The sequence below is a fragment of the Phoenix dactylifera genome, chromosome 6 (assembly GCF_051530095.1).
Source record: "Phoenix dactylifera cultivar Ajwa chromosome 6, Ajwa_hap1_PhDact_Kaust_v1.1, whole genome shotgun sequence".
NCBI classification, from domain to species: domain Eukaryota; kingdom Viridiplantae; phylum Streptophyta; class Magnoliopsida; order Arecales; family Arecaceae; genus Phoenix; species Phoenix dactylifera.
Window position 1 is genome coordinate 29,657,415 of NC_143195.1, and position 13,786 is coordinate 29,671,200.

The 13,786-nt window shown below is 40.3% G+C and overlaps 1 protein-coding gene and 1 long non-coding RNA gene across 2 annotated transcripts; one reads left to right on the plus strand and one right to left on the minus strand.

Annotated features, from left to right (window-relative positions):
- Nucleotides 1-4,025: 4,025 nt before the first annotated feature.
- LOC149753404 (uncharacterized) lies at nucleotides 4,026-5,418 on the minus strand. The gene is made up of 2 exons (XR_016395782.1): nucleotides 4,828-5,418; nucleotides 4,026-4,713 (listed from the first exon to the last, which is right to left on the minus strand). It is a non-coding gene; the product is annotated as an uncharacterized LOC149753404 (long non-coding RNA).
- Nucleotides 5,419-7,997: 2,579 nt separating this feature from the next.
- Nucleotides 7,998-11,377, plus strand: LOC103702803 (receptor-like serine/threonine-protein kinase At2g45590). Its single transcript, XM_017841756.5, has one exon. The coding sequence runs from the start codon at nucleotides 8,218-8,220 to the stop codon at nucleotides 10,513-10,515; it is 2,298 nt and encodes a 765-aa protein (XP_017697245.4). The 5' UTR covers nucleotides 7,998-8,217; the 3' UTR covers nucleotides 10,516-11,377.
- Nucleotides 11,378-13,786: the final 2,409 nt, after the last annotated feature.

Genomic DNA, 13,786 nt, shown 5'->3' on the forward strand with positions numbered 1-13,786 from the left:
TCCAAAAGAATGCTCACACAAGTCTCACAAATGTGTCGAATATATTAAGTTTGTTTTGCTTTTCCTTAAGGTTGAAGTGTTTGCCTCTACTTGAATTTTATTTCTCTTGAATAATATCCATTTTCTTTTCTTTATCTCTCTCTCTTTTTGTTATTCTCAAGTAATTTTCATGAGAGAGCAGAATAGAGAATTAATCTTACGTATCATATATATGTATATCATGCAAACAACATTTTCATCATGCTCAAGGTTTCATAACTTCTCACAAGTTATTTTACATCAACATTTTAAGCATATACTTGTGTATTTCATGGTTATGACATAGGCAAAGATATATTTTAGTTTGGGCAAACCATGAAATAATTTCTAAAAGTATAAGTCAGTCAATACACATATAGACATGATATCAAAAATTAATAATTAAAGAATTTAATCATGCCATAATAAGATTTAAGTTACTGACTTTGCTCAACTAATTTGTGAGAAATGTATCTAAATTACCTATTCATTATATGTTCTTCAAGCCAAACTAGATTTCTTATGTGTGAACTTTTGGCTGAAGAAGATCCTCTCTCTTGTTTGCATGTGAATGTTTAGTGTATCTTACATGAAGATATCCTTCAAGTTGAAATTTCTTATTTTTCTTTCTTGAAGGAAGGTCATTAGTTTCTTTAAGATACAAAGCATTCATCCAACATATATATTTTTTTTAACTAGATGACTCAATATAAGATATGACAATAGTTGCATGTTGAGTCACTTTACTCAAGAGATTGCCTAAATATAAGCAAGCACATATCATTTGAACTAAAGAGATAGATTCATTAACCAAGATAGTTTAAGTCAATTTAGTTTAGATTCTATTTGCTTAAGATAATTATCAATAAGATATGTTAACTATGTTTTAATCAATTTATCTTAAACATTTGTTTCTATCAAAATTCAGATTATGATTTATTTGTTATCAATAAAATATGATTAATTAAAGTTAGATTGAAGTCTTGCACAAGGTCACATAATGAGCATACAATCTGGTCTACTAGCTGTAAAATAATTATTTTATCATGCTTCAATACAGCTTTAACACAATAGATCTACTTTGCTCATCCTTTTCAAATTCTACAAGATGGGGTCATAGATATACCTTCTTCATGCCAATCTTCTATAAGAGTTTTCTTGTGGACTAACGTTGGTTAATGAAGATCCCCTTTCCTGTTTGTCTTAATTTGGAGTTTGAGAGAAGATGTTAATTCATTCATCATATTTCAAACTCACTTTGCAATATAACTCTTCATTAGTAGAACCAAAAATGATGTCATCAATGCATACTTTGAGCAAATAAGATATCACAAATTCATCTTTTTGATGCATAGATTTATCACTATTACTTTCTATCAAAAAGGTTGCTTAAGCTTTTATATATCATGCTTTTGATGCTTGTTCTAAATCACATATTGCTTTATCATATATGTAATGTGTATTTTTAAATATGGTGGTTATTTTTCATAGATCTCCTTTTTAATGAAGTAACCACATAGGAGTGACTTCTACACATTCATTTGACAGAATATAAAGCTCATGAAGCAAGCACATGATAATGATGATCTTTACTTCTAATCATGCAAGAATCTTTATCAAGATCTATTTCCTCTTTTCTTGATTTAGTCTTTTAGTAGTCATCAATTTTTCTTCATTAAGTGCATATGTAAAAGATTAACCATATAATTTGATTTTAGTATTTTGATAATAAATCATTAGTCTCATAAAGAATAAAATGAATTGATACTTCTACAACTAGAATTTTTCATGAATGTTCTATATGCATTGTTTGATGAATGATATCCAAGGATAGAAGTATCTTTATCAGATTTGGCATTATTTTCATAATAACATGTACGACTGAAAAATATGAAAGATATGCAATGGTTCATTTTTCATTTTTCAGAAGATCAAAATTTTCATCAAAAATAGAAATCATATGTATGACAAGCAGTGATGATAGTCTTTTAAAAATTATTTAATTAGATGACTATCATACATAATTGTCTTTTTCATTTCTTCAAGAATTCTATTAATCCTATTTTGCTTATGGTGTCCTTGGTGCTGAAATCATTGGATTTAATATTATTTTCTGTATAACCTTTATCAGGATTTTGGTTTTCAACACTGTGCCATGATACTCTTTATCTTCACAGTTTGGAAACCTTTATCATTTGAACCACTTTTACAAGATTTAGTAAATACAGAAAAATACTTCAGTTTTATTTTTCAAGAATAAATCCAATGTAAGCTTTTGAAAAACTTGGAAATGGAAACAACATCTTTAGATTTAGAAATGATTTTTGTTTGTTTCCTTAGTTAGCATGCACAGCAAAACTTTGACCTTTAAGTAGATAATCTAAGTAAGCCTATGGCAAGGTCTTTTGAGATTAAGTACATACTAGCATGAGTTGATTTTATATGCCAAGGATGGTTTTTTGGTATTCATAGTGCATATATTCAAAAGCATACCAAGTACACATTATCATATCTATGATCAATAAACAATAATGCCATGGATAATAACTCTCAATCAAGCATATAGAGAATTCATAGAGTTATTCTTAATAAATTGATTAATCATTTAGCAACTTATCCAATAGTGAGTAAAGTATACTAAAAAAATGAAGAGATTTGATTATATTTCCAAAAGTATTTTCTATATCACAAAATTGATCACTACTAGCAAATCATATCAAATACTAAAGCACAAATAATGATGAGATGCAAGAATTACTGATTTCATTATTATTTTTTTTGTTAATAACTTTTTAAGTTTCTTTATGTTCCATAGGTACCTTGGTACACCTATGTGTACATCCTCATTTTCTCATTTTGGGTACCCAAGCTTGCTTGAGTCCTTGAGAGTTAGGACATATGGTTCCTTTTGCAACCCATATCTGTTTAATAGTAATAACTTTACCATTTGATTTAATTATACTAGAACGATAGGTAAAGTTGTTATTCCCATCCTTTTCATTTTTGAAATAAGTTATCTTATTTAATGGTTTGCTTGGTAAATTGATAACCTTTTTCTCTAGAGATTTATGGCTAAGTGAAGGAGTCAAGCTAAATTTTGATTTATCAAAATCAGCATGTTGGCTTTCAAATATCATTTTTAATCTTTCTGAACTCACAGTGAATTTGTTAATAAAACATCTTAATTGGTTAATTTCATTACTTAAGTTTTGATTTTCTTTAATTAAGCTATGATTTTTCTGAATCACTTCTTCTGAAAATGACCTTAAGCTTTCATTTTCAGAATTTAGTTTCTTAAGATTTTTATTCTTTACAGATAATTTTCTACAATCACTATACAACTCATGAAAAGCATTTAATAATTCATCATAAGAGAATTCTTCTTGAAAATCATTTGAGGTAAGAGTAGATTCAGATTTTACCTTGTCTTCTTGTGCCATAAAGCACAAGTCAGTTACCTCTTGTAGTTTCTTGGAGCTAATATCATCATTGTTGCTCCTAACCTTTATTTTTTGGCTTGACTCTTTCTTGGTCAAGGCTTTCTTCCTTTTTATCTCTTTCTTCCTTTCTTCTTGCTTCCTCTTTTTCTTTATCTTTAGGAAGCTGATTTGCCTCGGAGTCGACTCGGACCTTATTGGAGTCGACTCGACTAACTTGGGAGTCGACTCTGAGCTACTTGGAGTCGACTCGACTGAGGGAGATTCATCACCCTTTTCTGCAGTCTCATTGTTAGTATATAATTGAAGCATATGAGAGCTAATCTGAGATTTATCATAAATATTTTCTAAAGTATCCCAGATCTCCTTAGCAGATAAGCATGCAGAAATTTCATTAAACTTTGTTTCTTGAATAGCACAATATAATATGTTCATAGCATTAGCATTTAATTGTGCTAAGTCCTTCTCATTAATATGAGAGAGTGTGTGAAGGTCATTTGTTATGATTTTCCATAAATAATAGTTTTGTGATTGAATAAAAATGCGCATGCGTATTTTCCAATGTGGGTAGTTTATACCATTAAATAGTGGAGGTGTATCAATTGATTGTCCTTCTCCTAGAAAACTATCTATTTGAGTTGTCATGATCTTTGGCTCTAGTCGGTTAAGACTACAAATAATATTTGAGCACCTGCTCTGATACCACTTGTTGCCCAGTAGATACAACCCAAGAGGGGGGGTGAATTGGGTCTTTTAAAACTTTTATGCTACTTCTAAAACTTTTTGATTTACTATGCTAAGTTGTATAGATGCACAGTGAAAGTTAAACTTAGCAAGGGTTTGATGTATAGACTTCGACTTGATTAAATATGCTTGCAACTAAAGGATGTGCGGATAAGAATTAAGCAAGCAATTTATCTAAGTAAGTAAGTGTGTTAGTTAGACAATAACTAAAGGCATTACAAACACAAAGGACATATAGTGGTTCGGTGCACCCCAGCACCTACATCCACTCCCCAAGACCTCTTGGAAATTTCACTATAATCCTACCGATTACAGCCGGTTGTTTTACAAGCTCACAACCCAACTTGTTGTTTTACGAGCGCACAACGAACTCGGACGGTTTTCCCAGGCTCACCGACTAGAACCTCCCCGATTGTTTTCCCGGGATCACAATCAAACCCTTACACGTTGGTTTTACCCTCGGCTCACCAACAAACCTATCACCGTTGGTTTTCCCTTTGGCTCACCAACAAACCTTAACACCGTTGGTTTTTCTTTGGCTCACCAACAAACCTTAACACCGTTGGTTTTTCTTTGGCTCACCAACAAACCTTAACACCGTTGGTTTTTCTTTGGCTCACCAACAAACCTTAACCCCTTGATTCAATCCCTTGATTGAATCAAGTTACAAGATATTAAAACAAAGTATAAAACAAAACAAAGCTTCTTTAACAAGCAAATATGACAATATAAACAAATAGAGTAAAGAGAAGCCCTCAAACGAGTTTTGAAGATGGAGGAGCTCGGCTTCTTCTTTACTTGATCCTCCTCTGATTTGGCATGAAGTAGAGGATCCCCGAGGCAGCACACGGATGGAGAGGAAGCTTTCGGATTCACTTGGATGCTCTTCTTCTCTCTATTTCATTTTGGATGGCCCTTTTGTGCTTATGGGAGATTTCCTTTGTAATCTCTTTGAGATCTCTTTCCTAGATGATCTCTCCCACTTCCATAAGTTCTCCCCTAGCTCTCTTCTTGTTTTTATAGCTTTAGATGGCGTGGAAACAAGAATATAGCCGTTAGAGACAAGAAAAAGAGCCGTTGGACACAGTCTGCATTTTTTGACAATGTTACCGTTGGGATCGGAGTCGACTCGCGCGATCAGGAGTCGGCTCGCCTGTTGCAGGAGTCGGCTCGTGTTTTACCGGAGACGACTCGGCCACTGTTCCAAATTTGAATTAATGTGCTTGCCTCGACTGGGAGTCGACTCGTCTTAACCTGGAGTCGACTCGCCAACTTCTGGAGCTGACTTGGCAATTTCGGAGTCGGCTCATCCACTGAAGTCCGTGGATCCAATTTTGAATTTTGTCCTCTCGAGTCGACTCGACTGTCCTGGGAGTCGACTCGAATCTCAGAGCCCGAACTCTCGATCCTTTGTCTTTTGGCTCGTCCAGTCTTGGAGTCGACTCGAACTTCCTTGGAGTCGACTCGGCTCTCAGTTTGCGAAACACAGCCTTCTGCCATCTTGGTGTTGCGCTGCCTTGGAGTCGACTCGAGCTGTCTGGGAGTCGACTCGAATCTCAGAGGCAGTAACTTGGTTTTCTGTCTGTTGATGGTCGCGGAGTCTCGGAGTCGACTCGTGCAATGCGGGAGTCGACTCGAATCTCAGACCCGAAAACTGCTCTCTGACTTTTCTGCCTGTGACTCCTAGGAGTCGACTCATACTTCTCCGGAGTCGACTCATACTTCTCCGGAGTCGACTCGAATTCCACTGGAGTCGACTCGAAGACTGTTCTTTTGAATTTTTCTTTTGATTTTACTCCTCCAATTTGAATCCTTTGAACTTTAAACTTGGGCCAATAAATTGTAGCTTTCTTCCAACTTGAGAGCTTTGGAGGCCTTCTTGTGTTCTTCCAACTTGCTATGTTCCTTGCAAAATAAATATCTTTCTCCTTGCAACATAAACATTAGTATCTATACTTCAAGGTTTTGTGATCATCAAAATCAATCTATGAATCAATCTTTGGGTCATCACCCGGCTTCGCGGCGGCCCCCGGGTCCAATTTCCAGCAACAGCTCTGTTTGCCACGAGAAAATTCTAAAACTGTGTTATCCCTAAATGCTTCGTTACTATCTCTGCTTCGAAGATTAATACATTTTTGTGACAGAGTAACAACTCTTGCAGATGGATACCCTTTATTTCATTTCTTTCTTTTTTTAAAAAAAAATGATAGTCAAAAAGAAGATATCTGATAAAATATACCATGCATATAACTCTCTTTACCATCATGAGAAACCCATGCATCAATTCTTAGTAGTCCATACTACCTTCATGATATGAAAAAGAAATGTTTTGGAAACAATGTAAACATTATTTAAAAGTTGATATCAATTCTTTACCATCATTTTAAGCACACATTGGGTACTGATTCTTTTTTCTAAGCTTCATTTGTATTCTATTATGTTTTTTCATTTTTGTTTTCAGCTAATATTATATATATATATATATATATATATATATATATATATATATATATATATATATATAAATGATTTGTGACTTAAGTGAGTTGTCATAATACTTGAATCAAAGTCTGTTGAGCTTCTAAATTCAAAAATCATAACAGGCTATAAGAACTATAGGATATAGGTGTGGAAGCAAAAGCAAAAAATAGTTATAGAAAAAGTGCAATATAGATCAATAATTTGAAGTAATCATGCTAAATTCCATTATAACAACTGCTATCTAGTACCAAGTCCTCGGTCCCAGCTTGCCCCATTGCTATGCTAGGAATGAGTATACTTGCATCATTAGTTGCCAGTAGAAAATCACCATGATGATAATCATGGATAGCTAATATAGATTTTTACTTGCAAAGCTATCATAACTCCCGAAGTGCTTTTAATTCGTAATCATAATCGAAATCAAAATCAGAATCGAAATTGAAATAGAAGTTGAAATGATTATATTTCTGAATGCATTTGATTTATGACTGAAATCTAATTTAGAATCAGAACTGAAATTTGAATACCAAAGAAGAGTCGGAATTAGGTTTTGGAGGATTGGAGCATCTCTGTTTCCTCCTAAAATCAAATGAAAATAGAACTTTCACCAATCAAACGATTAGAATAGAACTCACAGCCCAGCACCTTCCAACCAAATATGCCTCTAAGTTTTAGGGCAAGTTCATGTAGCTTGGTTAAAATATTTCATTGCGTTCTGCCTGGTGCGAAGAAATAATATTTTTTTTCTAAATCAGACTCCACTTTGCTCGCACCTACTTCCCTACGTTAAAAGGTCTCTCCCCAATTAAAAGACGAACAAAAGCCAGCCCTCTTTTACCCACTCTCCTCTGGTTCCTCTCGACCGCGTTCAAGCTGGCATGATGGCTACGTAGGCGATTGGAGAAAAAAGTTAAGAAAAAAATAATGCCTCTTTTCCTCTAATATAATCCATGTTTTTAATCAAAAAAAGCGTGTAATTATAAATCACAACGAGCACGAATCCAACTTCTTTTACCAACTATATGGTACGGGATAAATTAATTTAAATTAGTTATAATAATAAGAGTATATGTTATTAAAGCAATCTCGTTTGACCAATAAACTCATTAGATAATGGCCACACTATGGCGGTGCCTTTTATCTGGAAGGATACTGAGTCTATCTTGCAATTTTTTTATTTTTTGCATCCTTTATTCTAATTTTTTCTAGATGTACTTACGTGTAAAAAATATATATAATTATTAGTTCTTATAATTAAATTATTCAATTATTATCACTTATTGATATGTTATTTCTTCTTATTAAAAGAATAAAATGGAATAGTACCAAATGGCCCAAAAGGTTTCCGGGTCGCCCTTTAGAGAGAGAGAAAGACGCCCCCGATTCCCCTCCCTTCTCCTCCTCTCTCCGTGTCCATGATGACTTGCTAAAGAAGGGGAAAGATCGCAGTGATAAAAAAGGGAACTTTTTTCCTCATCTTTTCCCTCAACTTCTGAGCTATATATTTTGTTACTATCCCCAGGAGCTATCTGGACCGATGCCATCCCGGCTGCCGCAGGGGACGGCGGACCCGCCGGACCCCACTGCGGCTGCTATCCCGCACCACCACCACCACCACCACCACCACCATAATAGCCACCATCCCATCCTGGTCACCGTGGTGGCGGCGGCGGCCGTTCTCACCTTCTTTGTCCTTACCACTGCCTTGCTGGTTATGATCTTGTACCGCCGCCTCGCCCGCGGTCGCGCCGGCTCCACCGCGCCTGCCGATCTGAAGGCTGCTCCGCCGAACCCCCTCCGGCGGTTCTCCTACTCCCAGCTCCGTCGCGCCACCGCCTCCTTCTCCCCCTCCCATAAGGTCGGTCAGGGCGGGTTTGGCTCTGTCTTCCGCGGCGCCCTCCCCTCTGGTCAGGAGATTGCCGTGAAGCTCATGGATTTTGGATCCCTCCAGGGGGAGCGCGAGTTCCAGAACGAGCTGGCCCTTGCCGGGAAGATGCTCGCTATGGGGTCGTCGCCGGACCGGGGGTGGGTGGTCGTTCCCCTTGGGTACTGCAGCTCCGACGAGAAGCGCCATAGTCGACGGTGGTGGCGGCGGCGGTGGATGGAGGCGGACGAGGAGGAGGAAGAGGTGGTGGAGGCCTCCGCCACGGGCGGGGGGACGGGGCGGAGGCTGCTGCTGGTGTACGAGCTGATGCACAACGGGAGCCTTCAGGACGCTCTGCTCGACCGGCGGTGCCCGGAGCTCATGGACTGGGACCGCCGGTTCTCGGTGGCGCTCGACATCGCCCGCGGCCTCCACTTCCTCCACGCCGTGTGCGATCCCCCGGTCATCCACGGCGATATCAAGCCGAGCAACATCCTCCTCGACGCCCGGCTCTCCGCCAAGATCGCCGACTTCGGTCTCGCCCGCCTCAAGGCTCCCGTCACTCACGAGCCCCCAACCGCCCCCGCCGCCAATTTGGGCGAGGATGAGGTGGTCATCGAGATCGATCTGGATGAGGCCGTGGCCAATGATTCCAAATCCGTTTCGAACGATATGAAGAAGGAGCCAGCGGTGGGAGGAGGAGAGGATGATGCTTCGATCATGGGAGAGACAGCCGAGAGCACCACGACGACTGTCGAATTCGAGGAGGCGATCGGATGTGGAGGCTTCGCTCCTGAGAAATCCCCAGGGGAAGATGAGGTCTTCACCACGGCATCGCCGGTGGAAACGGCGGCGGCCTTGAATGTGGCATCGACTTCAGAGACAGGAGGGGGATTCGACATGATGAGTGTGGACAGTGGGAAGGAGACTGCAGCCTCCGGCAGCCAGAGAGGAGGCCGGAACAAGAGCGGGGCGGGCAAGGACTGGCGGCGGCGAAAGGATACTGGCGGCGGAGCAAATTCCGAGTCAGGCGGCGGCATCAAAGACTACGTGGTGGAATGGATTCAATCGGAAATCAAGAATGAGCGGCCTAACAGTGATTGGATTGCAGCTCCGACTGCTCCTGCAGAGGATTGCTTGCCGAAGCCATTGGGAGGGGGGAGGTCGGAGCGGAAGAAGCGGCGGCGGCGGCGAATGGAGTGGTGGGCCTTGTTGGATGAGGAGAAGTCGAACAAGGAGGAGAAGAGCCGGAGGGCGAGGGAGTGGTGGCGGGAGGAGTTCTGCGAGGAGCTCATGAACAAGCAAAAGTCGAAGAGAAAGACCGAGAAAGGAGAGCAGCAATTGTGGCAGAAAGATGAGGACTTGGCGTCGCCTTCGGAGAGGAGGAGGAGGAGGAGGAGGAAGAGCCGGGGCAGCCGGAGCGGTATGGACTGGGGGGCGGAAGGCATCAGTGGGGAGATGAGGACCGCGAGGAGGAGGAGAAGCCAGGAGTGGGCGAGCGGGGACATCCCGAACGGCACGGTGAGCAGCACCCCGAGCATGAGGGGCACCGTCTGTTACGCCGCCCCCGAGTACGGCGGCGGCGGAGCGCTCTCGGAAAAGTGCGACATCTATAGCTTTGGTGTCCTCCTGCTGGTTCTCGTGTCAGGGCGGCGCCCGCTGCAGGTGACGGCGTCGCCCATGTCCGAGTTCGAGAGGGCCAACCTCATCTCGTGGGCGCGGCACCTCGCGCACTTAGGAAGGCTTCTCGATCTCGTCGACCCATCCCTTCGAGCGACGGACGGGGAGCAGGCTCTTCTTTGCATCACGGTCGCCCTCCTCTGCCTTCAGCGGTCTCCGGCTCGCCGGCCGTCAATCAAAGTGATAATTGGAATGCTAACCGGCCAGTCCAAGCCTCCGCACCTCCCATTGGAGTTCTCGCCGTCGTCACCTGGTGGCTTTCCATTCAAATCCAGGAGGAAGGCTCGGTGAGTTGATCAATTTTTATGGGCATTAGTTCTTGTGTTTGTTGTACACCATTCTAAATTTTCCATCTCTTTGGAGCTTGGATGCATGCATAAAAATTCTCATGACAAGATAAGTCTTCAATTCCAATTTTGAGTGCGAGGGAACCTTTTGTCCTGGTAGATTGAAAAGGATCTCGCCTTTGCATACTGTGCCTACCTTTATCCTTCATTTCACCCAAGCTCTTCTGTTTCAAACTTTTGCTGTTAAAAGAAAAAATTTCCCACAGATACTTCCTTCTAGCAATGACCAGATTCCCTGTAAGCTGATGCAATCAGCGTTTCAGATTTTTTTTTTTTCACCCCTGGTGTTATGCAATCTCGCTTCCCAATTCTATGCTTTTCCAAAAAGGCTCCTGCTTTCTTCCATGTGGTTTGCCTAGTATGTCAGGGTCTTCAGATTTGGCCTGTTATAGGCCTTGTCTTGGCATTCTTGGTCAAAGAATCCTTACCCAGGTGGAAGACTCTGGGTTCTGAGAGCAGTCCGCATTGTTAGGTAGGGCCATGCGATCAGAATTGGTCAAGGAGAGCCTTGGAACCTTAGCTTGTATGATGATGCATCAGACTTTGCAAGGTGATGGATAAGTCTCGTGGGTTGTACTATAACAAGTTGTTCAGAAAGTTCAGAAATTTTGAATTCTTTAACGCTACTGCATGAAAAATATCTTTCAACTCTATTTGGTTGTTGTTTGCCTGGTTTTTGTGAATTTTTGATAACCCCATCTGACCAAAATGATGGTCCTATTTCTGGGGCATATGTATTAAAGGCTGCTCTTTATGGCTGATGTTGATTAGATTCTGTCAACTATTTAATGCATTTATTTTTCTTATGTCTCTAACCTTTTGGTATCTTCCAATAGAATGATCCAAAAATGATGATATTATTGGTTACCCACCCACAAAATTATCTAGAACTCTTTTATTATTGATAAGCTTTCTTGGAGAGTTTGAAGCAAGTTGATGGATCTTTGTTACATGAGAGGCGTTTTTAAGCTCTATCCTAAAGCTATGATAGCATGATGTTGTTATGGGTTGTACCAAAGCGAAGAAAATAATTTTGGAAATCAACAGATATCTATTCATAGATATATATGTGGAATTTTTGCCTCTTTTTTTTTTTGGCTTTTTTAAAATCTCTGCTCGAACCTTTGACCTAAAGATGCACTGATGTTGGAACTTTGGTGGGGATGCTACCATGCTAGACTTGGTATTATTGGTCATAAAATAGTTTGAGTTTTGTGCAAGGGTGCATTTTCCCTTTTTTCTTTCTTTTTTTTTCAAAAAAATAGTAGGAAGAATGGCTTTTGCTTTTCAGCTTTGCGCTAATTTTGTTGGTCTTTTATCTGCCTCTTGACACCTATGATAACCTCATGTTATGAAGGGTGACGCAGTCATGCACAGAAATAAATTGTGTCACCAGTTATATCACATACTATGTTATTGAAAAGATTTCTAGGTAGAGTAGCTTCTTTTGTCAAACAAGAATTGTCGAATCTTGGTGCTTAAGCTGCTTTACAAATCCTTGCTGTTTTCAAGATTCCATAATTGCTTGCGATGTTTATTTTAACTTGCAAGGCTTTTGTAGTTAGATCTAATCTGGAGTGCTAGAGAAATTGGGAGAATGTTTTGAGCGTATTTTATTATGTCTTATAACTATGTACAAATTTTGCCTCCAAAAATTCGTACATTTTTGTATCTTTACCGAGAACATAGGTCTTTCTGATCCTTGGCAGAGTTCTATAACCTATCATCTGTTTACATAAAAAAAACTCACCTTGGTGCTAAAGCTTTATCCTTAGATATGTGATTTCCCATGTCAATAAAGGTTCCTCATCCTAGGTACCTGTATAAAGAAAATCTCATGATCACCAACTTTTGGCAACGCATGGTATCAAACAAATAACTCTAGGCAACACTTCCATGGCGCGAGATTATTCTTCCTAATGTGAGGTTCAAATAAACTGAGTTATTTTTCACTTTCACACTGTCATGGCATAGGGTAAAGTTAATCGTTCAGCTAGACTGAATATATGAAGATTCTGTGAGGATCCGTGCGGGCGTGTGTTTAGTCCCACATTGGTTATTCGCTGGGTAGATCTTGGGTACTTATACATGATCAAGGAACCCAAACAATACCTTCCGGTTAGGCATTTTGGGTGAGGTCCTGGGTTGTTACAAATGCTATCAGAGCCGACCCGGCCCATAACCTATATGGACTAGGGAACACTGCAGCACGGATTCATTGGGGCTGACCACGGACCAATCGCGGTGTTTGTGATTAGATTTGAATAGATTTGAACCCTTAGCCTGACGAGGACGTCAGGACTTGAACGGAAGGAGTATGTGAGGATCCGTGCGGGCGTGTATTTAGTCCCACATCGGTTATTCGCTGGGTAGATTTTGGGTATTTATACAGGATCAAGGAACCCAAACAATACCTTCCGGCTAGTCATTTTGGGTGAGGTTTGGGTTGTTACAAATATGTGAGGACCCATGCGGGCGTTTGTTTAGTCCCACATCGGTTATTCGCTAGGTAAATCTTGGATACTTATACAGGATCAAGGAACCCAAATAATACCTTCCGGCTAGCCATTTTGGATGAGGTTCTGGGTTGTTACAAATAGTATTAGAGGGAACCCGGCCCATAACTTATGTGGACTAGGGAATACTGCAGCACGGATCCATTGGGGCTGACCACGGACCGATCGTGGTGTTTGTGATTAGATTTGAATGGATTGAACCCTTAGCCTGATGAGGATGTCAGGGCTTGAACGAGAGGAGTATGTGAGGACCCATGCGGGCGTGCGTTTAGTCCCATATCGGTTATTTGCTGAGTAGATCTTGGGTATTTATACAGGGTCAAAGAACCCAAATAGTACCTTCCGGCTAGCCATTTTGGGTGAGGTTCTGGGTTGTTACAAATTTCTGTTCAAGTAAGGTCGTACAATCGTATCTTTGATTGCAAAGAAGACGGGCAACTCAGTCTGATGGATGACTCTTGACCTCAAGGCTGGAGCGTGATTAATCATAAGAATCCTTCGGAGTTCTTGCTGTTGAGGATCGTTCTTGAACGATTTATATGTAAGGATCTATGCGGGCGTGTGTTTAGTCCCACATCGGTTATTCGCTGGGTAGATTTTTGGTACTTATATAGGATCAAGGAATCCAAATAATACCTTCCGACTAGCCATTTTGGGTGAGGTTCTGGATTGTTACAGATTGTCTCTCATGGACATGTT